A 24,759-nucleotide genomic window follows, 5' to 3' on the forward strand; every position below is an offset into this window, starting at 1 on the left:
CTGCCTTTTATTGATCCAACCCCCAGCCCTAGAATCCACAAGAACCCTTGGGCTCTGAAATCCCAGTGTTCCAGAGCCACACAACAGCCTCCTGCTCCTAAAACCCTTGGGCAGATTTAAGGAATTCTTAAAGGGCAAATTTAAGGAATTCTCATTTTAAAATTCTTTTCAATAAGGACTTTTTTGGTCCAGTTTGGTTTGGTTTGGTTTTTCAAAGGGAGATTCTCTCATCCTCTCACATTTCTGGGTGCTGGAGCCCAGAAAAATCCAAATTTTCACAAGATTCCCCAGAAATGCTGAAATATCAGGAAGCACAGTGGGCACCCAGCATTATCCCTGGAATGTCAGTGCTGCCCAGGAAGATGGAGGGATTTAAATGGGTCAGGATCCAGGGGCACATTCCCAGTGATTGATCCATACCCAGAGGGCAGGGCAGGGGATTTCTCTCCAAGGGGAAATTTTATATTTCAGTCGCAGAAAGAGAATTTCTTCTGAGGCTCTGCAATTAATGAAGAGCAGCACTCAGGGAAATACAAATTCCCTAAAATCGAGGGGAAGGTTTTTCCTTGAGCACTTGGGTTTCTGACACAGATGAAAACACGGCTCTGCTGAGCTAAATCCTGAGCCAAACCCAATAAAAATGCCAAAATTCACAGAATAGTTGCAAACTGCTCTGTCCCCTTGTCCCTGCCAGGCTGTCCTGACTCACTTCAAGCCCAACACTGAATTTTCCTCCTGTTATCACAAGCCCTGTGCTGTTCCCCCTCCTCCCTGAAGCCCTGCGCTCCTGGACTCTGTTATTCTTATTTATTTTTAAATGAGTTTCCAGCTCACAGACTTCAAAGTGAAATTTCAAAATGCAAATGGCTGAAGGCACAAACTACTGAAGGCAAATAAAAGAAAACCCATCAGATTTATGACTTCTATAAAACTTCACAATATTTTGGGGCTTCTCTTGTGATTTTCACAGTCTCTGGTTGCCGTTGTGCTTCAAAACCTGACTTTGAGATGAAAAAGGGTGGAAATACTGTGGGGAGAAAGAGCAGATGGAGTGTTTACTTTTAAAAGCAATCACTCCAGTTTACTTAGGGGCAGAGCAAAGCAGAGCAGAAATGTGGGAGTGTGGATGCCAGGAGAGGAGGGAGCCTGGGCACTGCTCAGCCCTGGTCCCTGCACTGCCCTGCCTCATTCCCAACAGGCACCAACATTCCCAGAGCTGGGGTGGGTTTGGCACCTCTGGCGCTTCAGTCACCATTTACATTTGCCATGAAGAAGGGAAATATGGAGAGAATTTTGTTATTTACTGTGAAAAACCACAGCAGGTCACCATCAAGCCCTTTCTGGGTACACAGGGGTGAAAAATGTAATTTTTGCTGTGGGTTTTATGCCCCACTTTTGAGTGCTGCTGTTTTCCTCTAGGCTCAAAGCATCCACCCAACCCAGTCATTTGAAAAAGCAGTGGCAGTGGGGAGAATCAAGCCTTTTATTTCCACATTAATTATTGCTGCTGCATGGGTTTTGGAGATAAACACAGAGCTGGGATGGAAGATGGAAAGTGCTAATGCAACAAGTTATTTAATTAGCAGCATAATAGTGAGTGTGCACGTATCAGTGGAGCAGTGTTTACCATTAATGCAGCCCATAATAGCAGCAGTGCTGACACTGAGGGCAGGCTGGCTTCTCAGCAAAAGCAGATTTGTCCAGGGCAGCAGCTCCCCTGTGTCCCTGGGCAAGATCCACTGCAGGGAAATGAAGGCACCAAACTGGCTGAGAATTTCACCATTTATTGAAATTCTCATTCATTTATTGATCCATCACCTAAATTCTCAATACTTGTGTCTTGTCAAAAGAAGTTTTGATACTAAAATTTCTTTTATTACTGAGGATTCGTCCTCAGAGCTGAGCTGGAATCAGATTTTAACTCTGATTTTAACTCTCCCAATTTCAGGCACCCAGCCTCAGTTTCTACCTTTGTTACTGCTGCTTATCCCAACAGCTGTGACTCCATGGTTGCATTTTAAGAGTGGGCAAAGTTTCCTTTCAGCCTGAGCCTCAGCCCCTGCCCGTTGTGGTGCTGCTGGGTGAGCAGAGCTGCAGAGGATTCCTGCAGGGATGCGCTGCTGCCTGCCAGGCACAACAGCTCCCTGTGAAACCAACCCTCAGGCAGCACTTCCTGCTGCTCTGAAATGGAAATTATCCCCAGGCACTCCTCAGGGTCTTCTCCCCACGGGCAGCAGCTGGGAAAAGCCCCCCCTGTGCTGCCCCCCATGGTTTTGTGCGATTAAATTAAATTACAGATTAAACCAGAGCTCTGTGCTGCTCCTGGGCTGCTCTAACCAGGATAAATCAGATTAAAGCCACACACCTGCAAGGGAAATTCCCAGGGCAGCTCCCCCCAGGAGCAGCCCTGGGTTCTGCTGGAATTCCCTCCTTTTCCAAGAGCTGGAGCTCCCGGGAGGGCTCAGACCTCACCAGCTCCCAGCTCCAGCTGTTGAGGATTTGCAGCAGCTGCAGCAAAAACCCTGATGATTCAACTGTCCTATTCCTCCCTGGCAGCTCCCTGGATAATAAATGGGAACAATATTTTATTTATGCCCAGGTCATCAATTCTAAGGCAGAGGAAGCAGCAGATGAAAGGAGAGCTGTTTCCATGAAGAAAGTGATGGATTAGAAAAATCCATTTTTACCTTGTTCCTCCTTCTTGACAGGGAATTCTAAACTCTTGTTGATTTATTACCTTTTTCCTCCTTCTTTTGGAACAGAATGAAATATTTTTAAAATCACACAGCAGTTAATTGCTGCATAAACACAATTATGCAAGGAGGTACAAATTACCTTGGGCTTTTTCTATTAACCAACCATATCCTGACTAAATAAAAACAACCTGACCCCGACTCTCTTCAATCCCATCATGGACAGCAGGATCTGAGGGAACACTTGCAGGGTAAAGCCCAGAGGAAGCAATTCCACACAGGACAGAAGGATTTCATTGAAGTGAAATTGAAGTGGCTGCGTTACAGAATGGGCACCACAAATTCTCCTTCCCCAGCTCGGGTTTCACATCCTGGCTTCTCCCTGCAAAGGGCACTCCTTGTTTGTTTGTTTGTTTGTTTGTTTATTCCCTCCCAAACACGGAGCTGAGGGACTCAAATGACAACCCCAGACCCTCTGCCCTCCTCCCTGCCAACACCAACCTGCCCACAAAGGGTTCTGGGGATGGATTTGTCTGGAAAAGCCAAATCCAGGCTGCCCCTCCTGCTGAAAAGCTGGAGGAAAAGCTCTGATGAGACATTGTTCTACTGAGCACCGAAATCCTCTCGACCTGCATCTCATTTTAAACTCCATGGAAGCCAAGAATTACAAGGTGCCTTCCCCCTCACGTTCACAGCACTGAAATGGGAGCTAAAAAATCTCATAATGACTTTTCCCGGAGCTGCTTTGCTGTTTATCACTCACTGCTTGAACTCCAATATTTGCAATTAAGAGCAAGCTCTGAATAATGCCTGGAAGTGGCAAATTCATTAGGGAACAAGAGCTGGAAAGCAGGATCCAAAAGCTGCTGGACAGCTTCTAGAAATGTGCACAAAATGGGTAAATCTGGTGCATGAAGAGCTCACAGCAAATAAATGAACAGGAGATTTCTGTGCAGTGCTGAGCCACTGAGACTGATGCAATTATGAAATGTGGGAGCTGAAAAGATGCTGCTGCAGAGTCTGAGGCTGCAACAATGAGACCAGCTCTGTTTCCACCCCTAAAAAAGAGACTGAAATGCTAAAAAATGTAGAAGAGAACCACAAAAATTATGTGAAACTGGAAAAAATCAGATTGCACCATGACAGAGCTGAATCTCTTTAAGTCTGTCCAAAAACTGATCAAGAGTGACTTTGGTTACTGCAGACCTTTCCTAGGAGAAGAGCAGGGGCTGGAGATGTATTTTATTAGCAAAAGAAATAAAATAATGGCCATTGGCAAGAAGCACGAGTCAGACAAACCTAAATTCAAAGTCTCTGATTTTTAATAGTAAGGATGGAAAAAGATGACCAAAGGGAGCAGGGAATCTCCTGAAGCCTTCCAATGGAGACCAAATGCTTTTCCTGAAGGAATTGCTGCAACCCTGGTGAAACCCACAGAGGAGCTCAGGGGTGAGGATGGGATGGCTCCTCCTGGCCTCATTACTGTGGAGCTGGGAACTTCAATTCATGTTTGGGAAGGAACAAAATCTACTTTAAAGCAAGAATAAAACCTGTGTGATGCAAACCAAGAGCTTTTTTACCCTTGAGAAGGGAATACCCCTCTCACCTCATACGCTGGTTTTTGCTATGATGGAAATGCAGGATTTTCATCAGACGTGTCTTGGGCACTTATTAAAGGCCTCTTTTTCCATTAGGTTAAAGATTACCTTGTTGTAATTTCACATTTATTGTTCTGCCTTGAGTGCACGCTGCCCCCAGCCAGCAAATATCCTCACATCTTCAAAGTGAACTGAACTACAAATATCAGCTGGCTCCTGAGAAGCAGAGCCCTAAAGAACATTAAACACTGCCTTGTCCACATAAAAGAAAGGAAAAAAAGCAAAGAGCCAAACCAAAAAACCAAAAACTGCTGCTCCTTTCACCAAAAAACCAAAAACTGCTGCTCCTTTCACCAAAAAAACAAAACCTGCTGCTCCTTTCACCAAAAAAACAAAACCTGCTGCTCCTTTCACCAAAAAAACAAAACCTGCTGCTCCTTTCACCAAAAAACCCAAAAACTGCTGCTCCTTTCAACAAAAAACCCAAAAACTGCTGCTCCTTTCAACAAAAAACCCAGAACCTGCTGCTCCTTTCACCAAAAATCCAGAAACTGCTGCTCCTTTCAGCAAAAATCCAGAAACTGCTGCTCCTTTCACCAAAAAACCAAAACTGCTGCTCCTTTGACCAAAAAACCCAAACCTGCTGCTCCTTTCACCTGTGTGTGGTGCCCCAATGCTCCCATCAGCTGAATTCACCCACAGCTTCTGTGGAAGCACCAAAGCCTCAAATCCTTTTCAGAAACTCCAAGATGGAGCAAAGTTTGATGCTTCCAAGGAGCCATAAATCTCCCCAAGAGCTGCAGAACCACCAGGCTCAGGCCCCAGCAGCCAGGAAAGAGAGGCCACAAGGATTGGGAGGGAATTTTCCCGATCAAGCTCGCAACTCCCGGCTGAGAAGATCAAAAAGAGCTTCCAAGTGCTCCCTCATTAACAACCGGGCCCAAATGAGAGAGTCAGGCACACAGGAGTCCTGGATTTCTCCTAAATTCTCAGCCTGGAGGAGCTGCAGCCTTTTGTGCTGAAGAATTTCCCATTCATGTTCAGCTGAGGTTCCATGCAGACATCAAAGGAAAACATTGAATTTCCCCGGCAAGCCTCGGGCTAACTTCAGAGGATACATCACTGAGTAATGTTTAGCAGTTGGATCACAGTTAATTCAGGGGAAAAAAAGAAACTGCAGGGCGCCCACAGGACATTCTCCACATATTTCCATAATCAGGGACATTTCTGCTGAATTACTGCTCACATAGCACAAAAAATCAGCACCCAAGACACTCGGTGGCATCTTTGGCCTGGATCTTTCTGCTCTTGTTCCCGTCCTCCTTTAAGGGCACCAAGCACACGTGGATTCCAACAGAAAGAGCTGAAATAACTCAGGGTAGGTAGAAATCAGCATCACCCCTGCCGGTCTGAGAACTTTGTTTAACTTTACTTGGTAAATGTCTATTTTGTTGGCTGGTCCCCACAGGCCCCAACAGAAAATGATGGAAAAGAAAAACTCCCGTGTCTCCTTCCTGGAGACACTGATGATGGAATATATATTTTTCTCAAACATTCTAAAAGCCATGGGATGTTGTGCCTGTAACAAGAAGTACCTTTCACTTATTTTTTTGGCATTGAAATGTGATTTTTAAGTACGGTTGCCTGGCACGGTGATTTTGTTTTTACATTAAAACCAAAGAGGATTGGGACAGCCTGTACTAATTTGGAGGAGCAGACAGGACCTGCTCCAAAACCCTCCAAGCAGCATTTTTCAGGTGGGGAAAAGGAGGAACAAAGACATCCAGTGACTTCCTCAAGGTCACACAGGAATCTGTTGCAGGGCAGGGTTGAGTTCCCAAAGTCTCAGCCCACTTAGGCACTGGAAAAAGCAGTGAAACAAGAGTATGTACTAAATTTGGCACAGCCTTTTAAATGATGCATTGCTCCAAGGGAACAAGAACCTCCACTCATGCTAAGCCAGACACCAAAGGAACACAGAAAGGAAAACTACTCACTCCACCCAATTTATCTGATCACCTTAATATTTCCTAAGTCAATAAGGCCTTTCTTGGCCAGACAGTCCAACCTACAATTTAGATCCTGTTACAAAATCAGACACACTAAACCACTTTCTCCCTCAGGCTGCAGGAGATAAAAGGCCAAGTAAGCAACATTTTGGTAACTGGCTTCATGTAACAGCTTTGGATTTTCTTAAAAGCCTCAGCATCGATTGTTTCCTTTAAATAGCAATGGTTTATTGAGAAACCTTCTACCCCTTTTAAAGCACAAGCTTTTCCTGAAGTAGAGAAGGAGCAAAACCTGTCCTGCCAAGGCACATTTGCCCAGGAGTTTTGGATACCTGGTGCTGGCAAAAACACTTTGAAGCCAGAGTTAAGTTAACGCTGGTGCTGAAGGGCTGAGAGGGGAAACTTGGGAGATGGAGAGGGAATGAAGCAAGAACAATCCTGGGATTCAGCTCCAGTTGTGTTTCATCCAACAGCTCCAGCCAGGGCTGCAACTTGTGAGCATCCAGAGGAGCTAAAAAGCTCCTGGAGTGCAGAGCAGCCCAGCTCTGCTGTGGTCTCTGCACAGCTTGGGGCAAAAGGAGCACAGGAATTCATTTCATGGAGGCAAATCACCAGCACCCTGCTGTTACATAAAAGCCTCTTTTGTGGGGAATGGTTCCAAGGATGGAGTCATTGGGGCTGCTTGGATCCCATGGCACAGTCAGGTTCACCATGAGCTGCAGCTGCTCCCGTTTTTGCAGAGTCTCCCACTCCCTTTTCCATCCCTGTTCCTCCCTTTTCCTCTGCCACGTTTCCATGTGGGAAACCAGCACAGCAACTGCAGTGCCTGCTTCAGGGATGTGAACACAAGGCTGTGATGAAAGGACTGAAACATCTCCCGGAGCCCTTCTGCAAACTGAGCTCAAACAGATAAAAAAGCCACTATTTCAGTTTGCCTGGGAAAGTTCCTCTACGTTTGGGAGCCCCTTGAGGCAGGGACTGCCCTTCTCTTCTGTCAAACACCATTTGTACAAGCCACGATTGCACAACTACTTTTATAAGGTTTCCAATTATACAAAGAATGTGTTTTTATTCATGTTTACAGCCCTGAGAAACAAACCCTGAAACCCCAAACCCTTTGCATTCAAATTCCATGACCTGCTGGTGGTTCCACCAACGACGTGGTCCCAACTATTAATCCACACCTTGGCCTAGAATGAACTTTTAGAAGGAGCAGATCCCAGAGCACACTGGAATTAACACTTCCAAAAGTCACATTGTGCTTCCCTCCTTCCCCTCTCCTGTCCATATTTCAGCAGTCAGCATTCCTGGGCAGCTTCTGGGCTAGAAGCTCAAATTCCAAGCAGTTGGCAGCACTGGCATTGCCCTGCTGGGAGCTCCTTAACCTGCAGAGCTGGCTGCACTGGAGCATGGACCTGGAACAAGGAGGGGAAGGAAGCATCAAAGGTGAAAGCACTGGGAATGTACAGCCTTGTTTTTCTTTGGCTGGGGACCAGCTGTGTCAAGAAACAAAAGCAGAGCACAAACTTTAATCTACTGTAAAAACAGCAAGTAAAACAAGCCTCCTTCCTCAGCCAGTAAAGCATTTTCTGTATCCCAACACAACATCCAGGGCACCAAATAAAAACCCAGGGAGTCACTGCCCCATCCCAACTGGGCACAGGAGCCTGGAGTCACCCAGCTGGCCCAAAGGTGAAGCAATTTCACCTCCAGGGCACAGATGCTGCTGCATTTACACTTCAAACCCCTTTCCAAGGGGCACAGCCCCTCTGTCCCTGGTGATCCAAGAAGCTGAACTATTCCAGCTGCACACACAGAGCTCACAGCACCATTTCCACTCAGCCCAGCTCACACATCTCTGGCTGTGGCTGTTTTTTCTGAGCACAGATTTTATAAGCTGAACAAACTTGATGGAACAGTTATTCCAAGGCAGCTGAGCCCTGGGAGCTGACCACAGCCAGGCTCCAGCACACGCTGGGAAGGTTTCATTCTCCCACTTCAGAACAGGCTCCTCTCACTGGCCTGCTCCTTCTGCATCAAAACACTCTTACTGGTCTGAGAGCTTTGAATTTAGCTTATCCCAACAGCCCTCAGGAGCTGGAAGGGACTGATCAGGATCACTGAGCCCAACCCCAGCACACCCCAACAATCCCACCCTGTGCCTGAGACCAAACCCTGGGGAGCCCCTCTCAGTGTTCCAGCACCCTGGGGATGAAAACCTTTTCCTGACACCAACTGAACCTGCCCTGACTCAGCTCAAGCCATTCCCTGGTCATGAGAGAGGAGAGATCAGCACACTTGTGAGCATGGTAAGACTCCAAGCACTTAACACAAAACCAGCTGGGCAAGGCCAAGCACTTCCACAGCCACTGATGTGCAACGTTGTAGTATTTGCAGGGAGAAATGATGCATCTGACTCCATCTTATCAGAAGGCTAATTAATTACTTTATTACACTGTATTATTCTATACTATATTACATTAAATTACATTACATGTAAACTGAATCTGCCAAGCACTCAGCTCTGCACACACTGCACAGAATCTCGTGACTGTCACCCTCAGTCCTGACACACACACACACACACACCTGGCCCTGACAGGCCAAGGAACCAAAAATCATCACTGTGGGTAACCAATCTCCATAGTGCATTCTACTTTTGCACAAACACAGGCACAGCAATGAGATAAGAATATTCCTGGGAAGAATTGTGCCTTGCTTTTCTCTGTGAAGAGAAATGTGGGGCTGCACACTGGGCCCTGACAGGCCAAGGAACCAAAACACCATCACTCCATATTGCATTCTAGTTTTGCACAAACACAGGCACAGCAAATGATAAGAATTGTTTTTCCTTTCTCTGAGGTTCAGAGAATGTGAATCTCAGAAATATTCTTGGGAAGAATTGTGCCTTGCTTTTCTCTGTGAAGAGAAATGTGGGGCTGCACACTTGGCCCTGATAGGCCAAGGAACCAAAACACCATCACTGTGGGTGAACAATCTCCATACTGCATTCTAGTTTTGCACAAACACAGGCACAGCAAATAATAATTGTTTTTCCTTTCTCTGAGGTTCAGAGGATGTGAATCTCAGAAACATTCTTGGGAAGAATTGTGCCTTGCTGTGAAGAGAAAGGCGCTGGCACAACGTGAGGGAACCATCGGCTCCAGGGAGCCCCTACCTTGGAGATGAGCTCATCGTGGTTGGCCAGGTGAGCCCTGCAGTGGATGCAGCTGTAGGTCCTGTGGCAGGAAGGCAGATATGCCTGGAAAGTCTTGGACCTTGTCATCTTCACCATTGGAGCCACGGAGCGCTGGCTGAAGTCGGGGGTGGCCCAGGAGGCGCTCCCGCAGGAGGGGTCGCACGGGAAACAGCGGAACACGCAGGTAAAGGCCGTGGCTTGGCTGGGATGGGGTGTGTGGGGCAGGCTCCACACGCTGGTGATGCTCCAGACGAAGGGATTTGGGCACTGGAAGCAGGGGATTGCACAGAAACCTGCGGTGGAAAGCAGACACAACACTCAGCTCGCAGCCCACAAGGGGATTTAGGGCTGGATTTAGGAGACAGGAGCGATGCCTGGGGATTAGATCAGCAGCACAGCTCTTTATTCACATGCTGGCTGCCCTCACACCTCCCTGCTGCTCTTATCTGCACCATTCTTCCAGCACTTGTGACTCTGGAAGTGCCTGCAGAGGAGTGGAGGTGATTCCCACCCAGCAGAGGAGTGGAGGTGATTCCCACCCAGCCAGGGAGAAAGTGGGGAGCAGAGCCAGCCCCCTGTCCCCTGCCTGACTCACTGCTGTGACACCCCATGGGAAAAATGAGAGCTGGACCTGGGTTTTCTAAGGCCATGAGTCACCAAACCAGTTTTTCTCTCCATTCTGCCCTACTTTCCCCATGGGAAATGCAGGATTCCTTCATTACACTCTCCTTTAGAAATCCCTGTAAGCTCTGAAGGCAGAAGCTACTCTATAAACTGCACTCCAGTATTTTATTTTTTTAACCTGAACATCTGACAGCAGCCAAAGGAAGGCACAGCCTCTGAAGACTACTCCTGATAGCAAGAGACAGTTAAAAACCCCATTCAGGATGGAAACACCATTTTACACTCCAACATCTGACAGCACCTGCAAGGCAGCTCAAGTCTGGGTCTCTTTTTGTTGGCAGGAATGGAGTTTTCAGATCCCACACCTACAAAAGTCTTACAGCTACAAGTGTTCCTTTTGAGGATGGAAAAGCACAAAGGAAGCAGAAGCAGCTTCCCTCCCTCCCTCCCGGATCCATGGCGTGCATGCGCGCTCTGCAAATTAATCATGAACTCTGGCTGCTCCTCCCAGGAGGATTTTCCTTGCCATAAAACATGTGATTCTGCTCAGTTTCTGAGCCTGCACTTTGTGGGTCAAACGTGGAACAACACCAGCTTCACCCCCAAAATAAAGAAAACAAGGAATAACATCTCAGGCATCCAGGAGAACCCTGCTCCAACACTTCCCCAAGCCTTGCCAGGGTTGGGAAAGCAGATTCAAGGTATCCAAGCCATGGACATTGTCCCAGAGGGTCCAGAGCTCTGTCCAGCCTGGCTTGGACACCTCCAGGGATGGGGCAGCCTGTGCCAGGCCTCCCCACCCTCACAGGGAAGGATTTTTGGGAGATCCCTACCCCAAAGCTCCTGTCTATCAGTGTGAAGCCATTCACACAGAACTCAACAGGAGGCAGAGTCCTGTAAAACAACAAGAGACCCAATTTTTTTTCCTTTTTTTTTTTTCCTGAAATATTTTTCTTCTGCTCTCCAGGAGGCAGCTCCCTCACAGTCAAATGGGGAAAAAAAAGCATCTTTGCTCATCAGGCAAACTGCTGATAAAGCATCTCCATCATGATCATAGCAGTCAGCACTTCCACAGCAGTGCTCATTCCTAAAGCTTTTTGCAAATACCAACTAATCAGATTAACCTTTTCCAATTTAAGTTACAGCCACAGCTGAGCAGGACCCCTCCTGACACAGAAGGATCCATTTCCCAGCTTGTGAGGAGCTCACCCCTCTCCTGTCCAGTCCCAATGAGGTTTTGCCAGGGATTTACCTGCCCACTTGATAAGGACTGGGCACTGTTTGCTCCACAGCTGCAGCTCTGGATTTCGGCAAGATTTGTCTTTTACACTCATCAGAGAAGGAAGATAAATCAGTCTTCACCTGTATCCTGCCCCAGTTCTTTGTGTGCACCAGAATTTTGTCAGAACTGAGTTCTGCATTAGTCAGCATTGTTTTCCCATCCAAGGTGAGAAGCACTCAAGGACAGCAGCCTAAATTAGCAACAGGGCAGAAACCAGATGTAAACCAAAGCAGAAAATCCTCATGTTCAGCTGCTACAAAACCATCCCCAAATTCCAGGGCCCAGATTGAGCAGCTGATGTGTTTTATCCCAGAATCTGCAGTCTGTGAGGCTCCAGGGAAGCAGGAGAACAAATGTGCCCTTCCTGGGGCCAAATGCAGCTGGATCCCTGGAGGAAAGCCCAAGGAAGGACTGGCAATCACTTCAGCTGATTCCTGAATGAAAACCCAGATTGTGCCTAAACTTGTAATGAAATAGTGCAGCCCCCTCTCACCTCCACTTCAGCATGGATCAGTAAAATAATCAATCACCACTTTTAGCACCTCCATCCTGCCATGGCAAACCTTCCCTTCCCCATGAGAAGGTAATCCCCAGGCACCCCCAGAGCCCAGTGGGGAGATAAATAAACCCCAACCAGAACAATATCCCAGCAATCCTTTAATTTGCTGCTTGCTGACCCCTCTGTCCAGACCTGCTAAGCATCAATGCTCCAGAACAATGAATAAAGCAGGAAATCCTACAGCTGCATTTGTCTGACAGAGCAATGAACACACACACAGGAATTATCTGCTGCACACAGCTTTCTGCAAAAGCAGCTCATGAGCATTCATTTATTTGACCTCATAACACATTGAACATCAGCAAAAAGCATTTGACCTTTTAAAAGCAGACCAAAAAAAAATATTCAGGCGAGATGGTATCAGAGGAACTGCAATTCCTGTTCTCAGGGCTGTGCTGAGAAGGCAAACTCCATCTCTCTGCTTCAGGCAGGGCAGAGAATAAAGGTTTGTGAGCCAAGATCTTGGTGGGAAGCCTTGTTAAGAAAATATCTTGAATAAAAACTTCAGATAAGCTCAGCTATAATTCATCAAGGCACCACTTGGACACAGTCTGACCACACGTGCATTGTCTACCAAGAGCTCTGTCCTCACCAGTGTGGGAGAGGAGGTAAAACCTACAGGAAATGCATTCTGACATTCTACAAGCACAGCCAGCAGCTTCTAAAGACCAATTTCTGTCTTAAATACAATTTTGAAATGTATTCAGTGGCTCCCAGCAATGCAAAACCCAACCCCGTGGATTTTTCATGTCCTAATGACAACTACATTTGAATTAAGAGACAATTACCAGCTAACAGTGCATTTGTTCTGCTGCAGAACAAAGGCACCAGGATGAATTTGGGCTGTGCCTCTGGTTTTCAGAAATGATGAGCTCATGTTCATCAGCATCCCAGGCAGTGGGCAGCAGTGGAGTCATTGCACTCACTTTAAACAAGAACAAAAGAAGGTTTGTCCACTTTATCATCATGCCCAGCACTGTCAGAGAGATGAGTATCTGTCACCACCACCAGCATCCATTATTGTTCTTTTCTCATTCAAGAGAAATTTATCTCTGGGATGCACTCACTCAATTCAATGGAAGAGGAATTTGTGCCTATTAATTAATGCCCACCAAGTCAGAAAGCTGATTTAGACAAAAGGAAGGGATTCTAAAGAAAAAAAAAAAAAACTTGCAACATCATTTATTGTGGGTTATCAGTGGGAAAATCAGCTGAATGTTTTGCTTGCCTGCCCTGGGTGTGCTGGGCTGTCCTGCTGAGCTCTGAGCAGGTATCAGCTTCCTGATGGAAAAACCACCACACACATTTTGCCATTTGGGCAACTTTGGTTCAGAATCCACCCTCCACCTGTGGGTGTCCAACACCCATTTCCCACACAAAGCTCTCAGCAATTCAGGAAACACAAAAAAAGGGGAGGAAGTCTGTGCCAAGCACTTGCCAGACAAGGCCACTGCACGTACAAGCCCATATGCCAGGGAACAAAACCATCACACTCAAGCCTGATTTTGAATAAAATCCATTTGCAATGCAGCTCAGATGCAAATGTTCGTCGTGGCAGGACAAACAACAGGTTTGTTTGGGCTGAGAGTTTGTTGGTTTTTTTTTAATGATTTATTCAATTTTAAGATAAACTTCAGCCTGTGAAATACTTATTAGAATATAGCAAATGCTACTGAAGGCTGCTTGCAGCAGCTCTGAAATAATCCAGATATTTGGAAACCCAACCTTTCTCCTTTGGTGGGTCTCTTTCATTGATACAGAAAGAATCTGAGATGTGCTGATTCCCAGAGCAAGGAGAACACAAGAGGAATTGGGTTTGGAGAGTTTTCTGTGCCTAAGCTGGCTTGCTCCAGGCTCTGAGCAGGATTCTAAGAAAATTCTTGAGGTAAATACAGCCATTTACCAGGGTTTTCTTGACAAAAAACTGCGTTAACATTCCTTAATGCAGCTTGGAGGAAGGCTGGTCTCCAATTGGAGCTGGGGTTTGATGCCCTGCTCTGCTTCCCTATGGAACAGGAGCTACCAGAGGCAGGTGTTGGACACTCAGGGACACCTGGCACTGCTAAAGGAGCATTTCATACTCAGGTGGTGACAAAATATCCCGGTTTGGGGCAGTTCTGGAGATCCACAGCTCTGGGAAAGATGCAGCAGATCGTCTGAAGGTGGGAGGGAGGGTGGGATGTACCTTGAGGAAGGATGAACATCCTGAGTTTAAACAGGGAACAACACAAGGGGAAGCCAAGAAAGGAGCTGAAACAGCAGATGGGTGAACACAATGTGCTTCACTCCTTCAGCATCAAGTTTCTGAAATGCACCAGTTTCAAACCCTGCCTGAGGTGACACTGCAAAGAGCTCAGCACTGACTCCTCAGCGTCCTTCTCCAACACCTCAGCCCATCCTCCAAACCCTGCAAGCAGGAAAAGAACATGAGAAAAGGTGGAAAACAGCCAGCAGGAACCCTCTGCACTGACTTTTATCGGCTGCATGGACATAACCACAACACAAATAATAACATTTAACCGGGTGCCTCCTAGCAAGTGAGATCTCTTCATCACCGTGAGGACACACTCACTTCACGGGGAAAAGGGGATGGAGGGACGGATGAGGGCGATGCTGACGGCAAACAGCACTGCAGACACCTGCCAGGAAAGGCACCACTAGAGGGCATGGGGAAGAGCTGCAGCAGGAGGCAATCCCAGCCTGTGCCTGTCCTGCCGGCCCCAGGGAAGCCGGGACGGGCAGGGCGCCAGCCCTGCTGCACCTGCCGGGCTCCACATTGCACGGCCAGCCCGGCAGAACAACCCGGCACCAAGCCCGGCACCAGGCCCGGCACCAGCCCCGGCACCAGCCCCGGCACCAAGCCCGGCACCAAGCCCGGCACCAGCCCCGGCACCAAGCCCGGCACCAAGCCCGGCACCAGGCCCGGCACCAGGCCCGGCACCAGCCCGGCACCAAGCCCGGCACCAGCCCCGGCACCAAGCCCGGCACCAGGCCCGGCACCAGGCCCGGCACCAAGCCCCGGCACCAAGCCCCGGCACCAGCCCCGGCACCAAGCCCGGCACCAGGCCCGGCACCAGGCCCGGCACCAAGCCCGGCACCAAGCTCGGCACCAAGCCCGGCACCAGCCCCGGCACCAGGCCCGGCACCAGCCCCGGCACCAAGCCCGGCACCAAGCCCGGCACCAAGCCCGGCACCGCTGCCAGCCCGGCTCTGGGAATCACCTCGCAAAGATCATCACTCTGTGTCTATCACAATTGTTCTGGTCAAAAATAGATAAATAGATACAGCACCCCACAGCAAACCTCCCCTCCCCGGGTGTCTCTGATGGACAGGCTTCCCCTAAAGGGCACCTGCAAAGTACAGGGAAATGAGGTGAAACCGAAAAGGAACAAAGAGCAAATTTTAAAACTCGCTTCAGGTTAGAATTTTTGTTTAAGTCTGTGTAGCTTTGTCACTGTAACCCAGTAAAAACCCATAAAACTTATTAAAAAACATTTTAAAATCCTTACTTTAGGTTCTGTCACTTTGGAGATTAAATCAAATTAAAAAGTTTCAATTATTAAAATAACCCACACCAGTGCGTTTTCAGGTTCTCAAATGCAAGAAGCAAGTTCAAAAGGCTCCTGCATTCCAAGCAGGAATCCTTGTGTGAATTACAGCACTCAGGCAGCTGGAAAGGGAAAGACCAGGTTAAAATAACTCAGTGAAGATCATGCAGAGGTGCTTCTTTCTGGCTCCTGACTACAGAGAGGAGGGGACAATGAGAATTTTTTGAGTTTCTTTACAGCCTAAGGCTGGGCTTGGAGCTTTCAGTGTCAGAACTGCTCACTCATCTCTCCCCACAACCCACAGCACCATCAGATAGCACTGGGAAGGCAGGGAAAGGAAACAATCCTGGATATTTTAATCAAAGCCTTTCCTTTCCAATTTCATCTCAAAAAGGCAGGGCACAAGCTAGGACAGACATCACCTGGCTCAATGGTTTATTACAGAAGGATTCTTTAAACCTTTTTTTTTTTAATTTAAAGGTATTATTCAAAGATTATAATTTATTACTTTTTCCAGGCCTGCCTCTGAAACGCCAGGAGCAGGGACTGCAGGATTCAGCCTCTCCAAGCAATGACTGACACCTCTGGCTGAATTCTCTTCCCACTCTCCCCAGTTGCCTGGCAGCGCTATCTTTGCAATGCAGAAGAGCCTGTGCTGCTGATAAGGAGCAGCAGGGCGAGATTACAGCTGTGAGCTGCCCACCTCCAGCTCCTTCCAGCCAGACCCGGGGCCCAGCTCCAGCAGAGGCCACTCCAGAGGTGCCGAGCACAGCAGGAGAAATCTCCTGGAGAAGCAGTGATGCCGAAGCAGGCGGCGCTTCCGTCTGCTCCCACCAGCAAATCCCACTCGTGCCACAAATAAAAGCTGCAGCCTGGGCTAATTTAACACACAAGTGACTCCATTTCCTCCTCTGCATTTTGCAAAGCCCCAGGAAGGGGTAAGAGCGCTGCAGCTGAATCAGCTGAGCTGCAGCTCCTCCGTTTCAGAGCCACCCCTGTGCTGGACAAAGCCAGGCTCAAGGTGAAGGTCACACCTGGAGCCCCAGACAAGGACTCTGCACACACTCACACAGACACAGTTCTACAAAATGAAACAAGACCCCTGCCTTCCTATTACAGCACCAAGGTGAACTAAAGGCAGAGAGGAAAAGCTCTTCCCATCCAAGTGATCATTTACTGACAAAATGGAAATGCTTTTCATCATCCCCACTTCTCAGCTTGATTTGCTTTAATTGCAAAACAGTCTGGCTGTCCAAATAAATCTCCCATCACTGCATTTTCTGTGGTGCTCCTCAGATCACTTTATTATCTCCCTCCCTAGGTATGACCAGGATTCAATTACCGGGGTCTGCAGGACAGATCATCCATTTCTCCCTGATAAAGGCAGGGAACACAGTGAGAACATTTATCTACTGCAAGGATCACTCCAATATCCTCAAAGACATTAAAGAAGGGTCTGCTAGAGCTGCCTGTCATGACTCACTACTACAAGCTCTCCTTGCCAAATTCCCAAGTTTTCACCTGCCCACAAACCCCACCTGTTCAGAGAGTTCTTCCCAGGAAATCTTTAACCCAGCCTTGCTCTGCCCAGCAGCTCATCTGCCACAAGACAGGCAGCAGCTTTATTTTCTACCCTGCTACATCTGATTCTGAGTAAAGCTGAGGATAAAATGGTGAATCCTGACCCACCTCTGCCAGAAACACTTTTAATGCAACAGTTCCTGCTGCATCAACAAGGGACAAGCTCTGAGGCACCTCAGACACAACCCTTCTCACTCCCCTTTGGTGTGTCAAGGGGGCAAAGTCAGGTGAGCATTTAGAGCCTGGATCTTCACATGGCAGCTACTTTATAACCGAATCTGGTTTAAGAAGGTCAAGTCAGCTGTTGCCTTGCCAGGTTTTGTCATTAGTTCCTCCTGGATATCCTCTCAGCCTGCCAAGGCAGGTGAACTGACTCACCTGGCTCAGTTCTGTGACAGAACTGACGCATGGCTGAGCTGGGAGCTCCTGGGACTCTCCTGAAGATTTCATATTTCCCCACAGTTAATAATTAACCCCATCTCTTTATTTTTGTTTGTGATGCTGGGCAGTCTGTTTTTATTAACATCTTGCTCCAGCCGTATTTCATCAGTGAAACCTCAGAGGTTTCTTCTGGAGCTCCACGGCTGGGCCGTGCAATGCCCAGGTCACACCATGCTACGTTTTGTCCTCCTGGTGCCAATGTGAAACAGGAGAACTCTGCCTTCCCCCTCAGCACATCAAAAACTTCTCTGAAGGGCAAATTCAAAGCATCCTCAGCTTTTGGAACTTTCAGGAGCCTTTGCTCCACTGCGGGAGTTTTGTTTTGTGCAAGTCACAACAGCAGTGGAAAAAAAAAAAGGAGTCTAAAATGATATATTTTTGTGAGTTAGCAAAACAGCTCACTTTTTAACATTTTCCACCTGAGCAGGTGTAAAAAAACCACTCTCTAGATGGACCTGTTGGTGAGGAGACCGGAAGGCAGCTCCACCAGTCTGCATTCCCACAACTCCCAGTGACTCACAGAGCCCAGCACTATCATTTGTTAAAGCAAGAGTGAAGCAGGGATAATAGCTATTTACTAAAAACAGGGGAGCGTGATTAGCTTTAATTAGCATTGTCAAGTGACTTGAGATTGTCAGGTGCGAGATGAGGGAGAACTAAGTCTCATTAATTATGTTATTTCCTGCAGCCTTAAGTGGCTTGGCCAGTCCAGTGAGGCTTCCGGAGCCGGAGCTGCTCCCCATGGCCAACTCATCCCACAGCAGAGGGTGGAAAAGCTCCCAGGCAGGCTGGAAGATGTGGCTGTCCAGTAAAAGGTTGCAGAGAAGGAGAAGAATCAGGAACACTCAGTTTCTGTGCAGCAGGACAGCCACAGAGCCTAACAAACGGGGACAAAAAGGCAAAATGACGTGGCAGAAAGCAGAGTGGGAGATAACCCACTGCCAAAACCCAGGGAGATGAGGACCAGGCATCAGTGGGGGTACAGGGAACAGGATTCAGGTCCAGGGTACAGCACCCCAGATAACTGTGGTTTTATTCTCCCCAAAAAGATAAACTACAAGAAATCCACAATCTCAACCAGTGTCACGCAGCCAACAGACACTGATTTAGCAGCTGAAGATCTGTACTAAAGAAATTAAAAATCTTTGGGTCAGAATAGCCCCTCTCTTCCATGGACTGGAAGGAAAAGGAAACCTGTCCTCAGCCATTAGTGATTGTGGCTGGATCTGAAACACAAGACCTGCAAACAAACAGGCACAGAAAAGAGGGAACATCCTGAAGGACCAACCCACAGGTGTCTATCAAAGAGTGGAAAAAGACAGCTGTGTATCCTGGTTTCCAAGCAATGAACACACTCTGCTGCATCTTGGGCATCCTGATCAGCTTCAGAACAGCCCAGGGAACTGAACTCTCAATTTCCTCATTCCTGACTCCACTCTGTGATCCCTGTGCTCCAGCACTCCACAGCTGACCTCTAATGAAGACTCTGCTTAAGCTCAAGCAAACAAAGCTCTGCCAGCTAATGACCAAAGCCCAATGAAAGCCTGGCTTTATTGGTGTCTCTTCTTCCACAAACGCAGGCAAAGGCAAGGCTGTGATGCAAGAACAAGAAATAAATGGTTTTTTACTCCTCTGCAATCCCTGCAATGCTTTTGTAGTGCCACAGCAGATGAAGGAGGTCCCAACTTTCTGAGCTGCCAACCAGGACCTACACCAGAGTGACCAGTTCCTTAATTAAATTCTCTCTCTCTCTCAGCAACAGGTTTCAATCCATGAGTCAAGGAGCCTTTGAGGGAATGTGGATTTACAGGTAGGGATGCTGTCTTCTTCAACACAACCCTGACTCAACCGCACGCACCAAGCAGCAAGGAAAGGAAATAATTTATTCACAATCTATGGATCCAGAGGACACGAGGGAGCTCAAGGACTGTTTTGCCAGTTATTCCAATCCTGGCACTGGGAAAGAGATACCTGCAAAGAAAACTAAAATAATAAATAAACAAGAGAAGCACTTGACATCTCCATCAGATGAAAACAATGTCTCTGCCCTGCCTACAGCATTCCCAACCTCAGCTTCAAAGCCCAGCCCTCGCTTTTACACAGGAGGAAACAAGAGGAAGGAGGAAACAAGAGGAAGGAGGAAACAAGAACCAGGGATCCAGGGAGGAAAGGAGAACATCCCAACTCCCTGTTCCAGCACTGCTATTACACAGCAAACCATGTTTACAAGGAACCAGAGGCGTGGATCCAACACGATGAGATCTTGAGCAGAATCAGAGGGAGTGCTCTGCGAGGATGAAGTCACAGAACGCATCCTTTCCAGGCAGAATCCTCTCACGGATTACAAGGCAAGCTCCCCCCAGTATCTGCTTGTTTACAACCCTCTCACTCAGCACAGGCCTCCCTGCACTGCCCAGCTTTAAGGAACCATAAACGCATTAGGAAAAATCCTTATCGGGAGCCGGGAGCAGGCGCTGAGGGAGGCAGGGCAGGTGCTGAGCCCCGTCCCGCCCTTGCCCAGCTGCATGCGAGGAACACTGCTCTGACAGGCCTTGCTCTGGCTGTTTTCTAAGACAGGAAAAGGTGAGGACAGAGCCACTCCAGTAAATTGCAGGCTAAGGCTGCGAGGATTCCACTTCTTTTCAAATCCTACCCCGTTCAAATCACATTTTAAACAGGACCGTTTCAAATCAGCTGGACTTCAAAAATCAGCATTAAAACCTGAAGCTATGACCCAGGGCTACTTCTGTCACCTCCAACTTTTCTGGATCAAACCTAGAAGTCTCTATGGAGATGCAGAACCCCGTTACCATTTCACCCTCAGCCCTGGCCCCTCGGCGGAGCTCTGCAGAAGAGGAAGCTGCTACACCCTTATCAGGGGAGACAGCAGCAGCACAGAGCAGCTGGGCAAGAGCACAGAGCAGCTGAGCAGAGCAGCCGAGCAGCCCCGGGAGGGCATCCCCAGGCTGCCCCGCAATCCCTGCGCCCCCCCGGGCACGATGATGGCAGCAGAGCCACGGCCGGGGCTCCAGGGGCTCGCAGCAGCGCTGGCACACGGAGCCGCCTGCCCGGAGCCCCCGGGGAAGCTGCGGCAGCTCCGCGGGGTCACGGCCCGAGCCCCCCGCACGGCCGGTGCCACCCCCGGGCTCAGGGCTTGCGGTGCGTTCACCGCCACAGCCGGATGGGTGGCGAGGCACGACCACCTCTGCTACTCCTCCTCCTCCTCCTCTTCCTCGCCCGGTGTTTCCTCGCGGCTCCCCGGCCCGGTGGCACCGAGCCCATCCCGGCCGGACCTGTTGCCCCCCGCCTCCATCCCCGGCCCGGCCGCGCACACAAAGGCCGCCGCTCGCCCAGCCCGGCTCTCCCACCGCCAGCACCGGCGGCTCCCCCATCTCCACCAGCGGCCGTGATGGAGCCCCCCGGGGATGCTCCGCGGGATCCGCGCGGCCGCGGGCCGGGTGCAGGGGGGGATGCGGGGACACACGGACACAGACGCGGCTGTGGCGCAGCTGCGCGCGGCCGCCCAGCCCCGGCCCCGCCGCGGGCGGGCCGGGACGCTTCTCCTCGGCGGCCGCTCGCCCCTCACGCCCTCACGCTCTCCGTGCCGCCCTCACTCACCGCGGCCGCACCGAGCGCGTCCCGGCGCGGACCGAGCGCGGCGGCCGCCGACGCGCACAGAGCCCGCAGCGCCTCCCCCGTCCACCGCCTGCTCCCTCCCCCTTATACCCTGCCCGCGCTGAGCGACATCGACTTCAACCAATCAGCGCCCGCCGGCACATAGCAACACGCTGAGGATTGGCTGCCGCCGGCCGCAGCCCATTTTTGCCCAGCCATTCAGGACGCGGCGCTCCCGCCCCTCCCGCGCGCACCGGCGGGCCCGCACGCAGCGGCTGCGGCGGGCGCAGCCAATGGGAGCGCGGCTCGCGCGGCCGCAGCCAATGGGAGCGCGGCTCGCGCGGCCGCACAACAAACACGGCGCGGGCTCTTAAAGGCGCCGCGCCTCCCGCGGGGATGCGCGCAGGATGCGCGGCCCCGGGGGGCCCGGGTTTCGGGGTCACGGCACAGGGAAAGGGGCGGCTGCGGTCACTGGCCCATGGCTGTGCGGTATTTCCGTCTTTCCCCGCGCAGGTAATTAGCGCGCGTTAATGGACGGCCGTAATTAGCGGTGTCTGGTGCGCGGGGTGGGCGCTGGGGTTGGCCCCGCGGGTGGGGGAGCAGCGGCAGAGCAGAGACACAAAATGCACGAATTGAACCCCAAAATCCACCAGTACTAACCCTAAAATTCACCAATATTAACCCCCCAAATCCACCAATCTTAAGCCCCAAATCTACCAGTGCTAACCCCAAAATCCATCAATATTAACCTCAAAATCCACCACTACTAATCTCAAAATTCATCATTATTAACCCCAAAAATCATTGTTATTAACCCCAAAATCCACCAATATTAACACCAAAAAGTACCAGTACTAACCTCAAAATTCACCAATAATAACCCCCAAAATCCACCAATACTAAGCTCAAAGTTCATCAATATTAACGCCATAAACCACCAGTACTTACCCCAAAATCCACCAATATTAATCCCAAAATCCACCAGTACTAACTCAAACATTCTTAATATTGACCCCAAAATCCACCAATATTAACCCCAAGCCCCACCAGTACTAACCCCAAAACTCACCAATATTAACCCCCAAATCCACCAATATTAACCCCCAAATCCACCAATATTAACCCCCAAATCCACCAATACCAACCCAGCTTCTCCACCAGGCCTCAGGGCTAACGGCAGAACTGAGGATATTCCCTATTTCTCCTGGAAATCTCCATCCATGACTTTTTCCAGCAGATTTGTGCCCCAGCAGCTGCAGGCGTGCTCACACCCTCAGCAAACCCCAATTAAATCCATGCCCTCAAAGCTCTGTAATTAACACAGCAGCACCCAGAGCTCAGGTCAGCTGAAGGCTTCTCCCTGTTTTTATTCCCTAATAACAATAATTCAGTGTATAAAGTACAGGTTTAATAATCCTAGAAGGGTTTGGGGTGGAGGAGACCTTAAAATCCATCCCATTCCACCCCTGACATGGGCAGGGACTCTTCCCATCGTCCCCTGGACATTTCCAATATTAAAAATATTTAAAATTTTCTATCTGTCCATTTCTCACATCTATGATTAAAGTTCTGCACCTTCAGGGCTGAAATATATTTGTTTTATGAGATTATTTTTGTTCTAACTTTCTTTTGGCTTAAGGAAATTCTTAATGATATTTGATTGCAGAATTCTTTAATTGGTAATAAGAGCAATATTCTGGTTCAAATGTTAAATACATGGAATAATAAGGCAATATTTCCATTAATTCTGATAATTTTTGTGGTTAAACAACATCCTAGCTCATGCTAGAAATTATTTTCCTTCCACACAAGCCAAGCCCAGCCCTGTGATCACATCACTGAAGCAGCTGGGTGAGGAATCCCACAACCAGATTTTCAACAATAAATGACATTTTTTCCACCCCCTGTGCACAATTTAAACATGCTGCTAACAAAGATTCAAGCACCAGGCTGGTTAGCAGCTATTAAATACACCCAATAAAGAAGAAAATTGCTATTTTTTTTAAAATTTAATTGTGTTATCTTTAGACAGCTGCTTTGAAAACTCACTTGAAGCTTCTTCTTTTCTCAGGTAACCTCCTGCCTTCCCCATCCTGCAGCAAAGAGCAAACCCCAGATTTTCAGCCCCTCTCCCCAGTGCTAAAAACTCTGAATTTAACACATCTGGACGAGGTTGTCAGCAGGAAGTGGTGACAGAATTTACTTGAACTTGAAATCACCCAGAAACCGCAAGAAACCATCAGCAAAACAAATTTACATCATCAAAGAAGGGAATTTCTTCTTTTCACCCCAGAATTTTTCAGTACATTGTTATTTACAAGGTGAACATCAATATTGTTTATATAGAAAGGTTTCTGTTGTTTATTGCTTTACAGTGATGAGAAATTGGAATTATATTACTTTAATTCAGCATCATTGTGGAGATCTGGGGGCTCACACAGCTTGGAGGCTGTAGTAAAATATCATCATAAAAAAGCCAAAATTTATTCTTTATGCTTTGTGATTTATAAAAATTAGAAGGTTTTTGGGGATAACAATGTTTTATAAGGAGAATTTCACTCACTTTTGTAAAATGAAACACTGGTTGATTTAAAACTTAAATTTTAATTTAAGTTTTAAATTTAAAACTACTTATTAAAGCTTTAAATCCCATTTTCACGTTTGATTCTGGGTTAGTTTGGTTGCAAACTTTGCAAGCACAGCTTGAGCAGCACCATGAAAACTCTGCTGGGCTGAGCTTTAGGGAAGCCTATTTCAAATTGAAAAAAAAAAAATCTGAATTTTGGCTCTACAATAATTCCAACTTAGCTTTCAACTGAACACTAAGCAGGCTTTTTAACCTCACTATTTGCAAACACTCATTTTTTGGAGCCTGAGCAGCACAGCTCCTGTTTTTGCCCTGCTCGGTGTCTGATATCAGTTTAAACCTTAATTACCATTTAAACAAGCAAAGCCCAACTGCTCCAGCATCGCTGCCTGGGGGAAACTTTTGTCAGGCAATTCTGAGAGGGGAGAAAATACCAGATCACCCACGGAGGTATTGCCTCAGCCTTGGGAATGAAGTGCGTGTTTGGAGCTGATAAAATCTCCGTTTCTCGGCATTCCTGGATTTTATTTACAGCAGGTGCTAATGGCCTTGGAACCAAGACATCTCCCCTGCTATTGCCTTTTTTCTCTATTTGGGAATAGCCTTTTTTCTCTAAAATGGGAATATCTGAAATTTTTGATGCAGAGGCATCCTTCAATGTTCCCATCATTAACAGAAGTAGGTTTTGGGGGTTATTTTCCCAATTTCACTATTTTTGCTCCAACAAAAAAACCCCCAAAATCACCAAGCCATGACAGTGCAGCTGTCAAACCACGCCAAGAGCTGATCCCTCACGTTCCTTTCTGCAGCAATAATGCAGATTTTCCATGGGATTTCCATAGATGGATGGTAAAATCTGGGACTGAGGGAGCATCTCCCCGGGATGCAGCCCCGCAGTGCGGGCTCCCCAGCCCGGCCATGGCTGGGGATGATGATGATGATGATGATGATGGTGATGGAGCCCTCGGGAAATGCAGCGGGAACGCGCGGGCTCTGGCGGCCTCCCGCGGCAGCAGCCAGCAG

At 48.4% G+C, this 24,759-nt stretch overlaps 1 protein-coding gene and 1 long non-coding RNA gene across 2 annotated transcripts in view; one reads left to right on the forward strand and one right to left on the reverse strand.

Annotated features, from left to right (window-relative positions):
* YPEL2 (yippee like 2) overlaps positions 1-21,243 on the reverse strand; it is a 33,900-nt gene extending 12,657 nt beyond the window's left edge. Inside the window, exons 1-2 of the mRNA XM_054647020.2 lie at positions 21,153-21,243; positions 9,479-9,792 (exon numbers count right to left, since the gene is read on the reverse strand). Of these exons, the coding sequence (XP_054502995.1) occupies positions 9,479-9,595 (117 nt within the window). The 5' untranslated portion in view covers positions 9,596-9,792; positions 21,153-21,243. The remainder of the gene's footprint in view (positions 1-9,478; positions 9,793-21,152) is intronic.
* A 231-nt stretch (positions 21,244-21,474) lies between these two features.
* LOC143695547 (uncharacterized) lies at positions 21,475-23,929 on the forward strand. Its single transcript, XR_013184884.1, has 2 exons — positions 21,475-21,662; positions 23,221-23,929. It is a non-coding gene; the product is annotated as an uncharacterized LOC143695547 (long non-coding RNA).
* Positions 23,930-24,759: the final 830 nt, after the last annotated feature.

The sequence above is a fragment of the Agelaius phoeniceus genome, chromosome 20 (assembly GCF_051311805.1).
Source record: "Agelaius phoeniceus isolate bAgePho1 chromosome 20, bAgePho1.hap1, whole genome shotgun sequence".
Lineage (NCBI taxonomy): Eukaryota > Metazoa > Chordata > Aves > Passeriformes > Icteridae > Agelaius > Agelaius phoeniceus.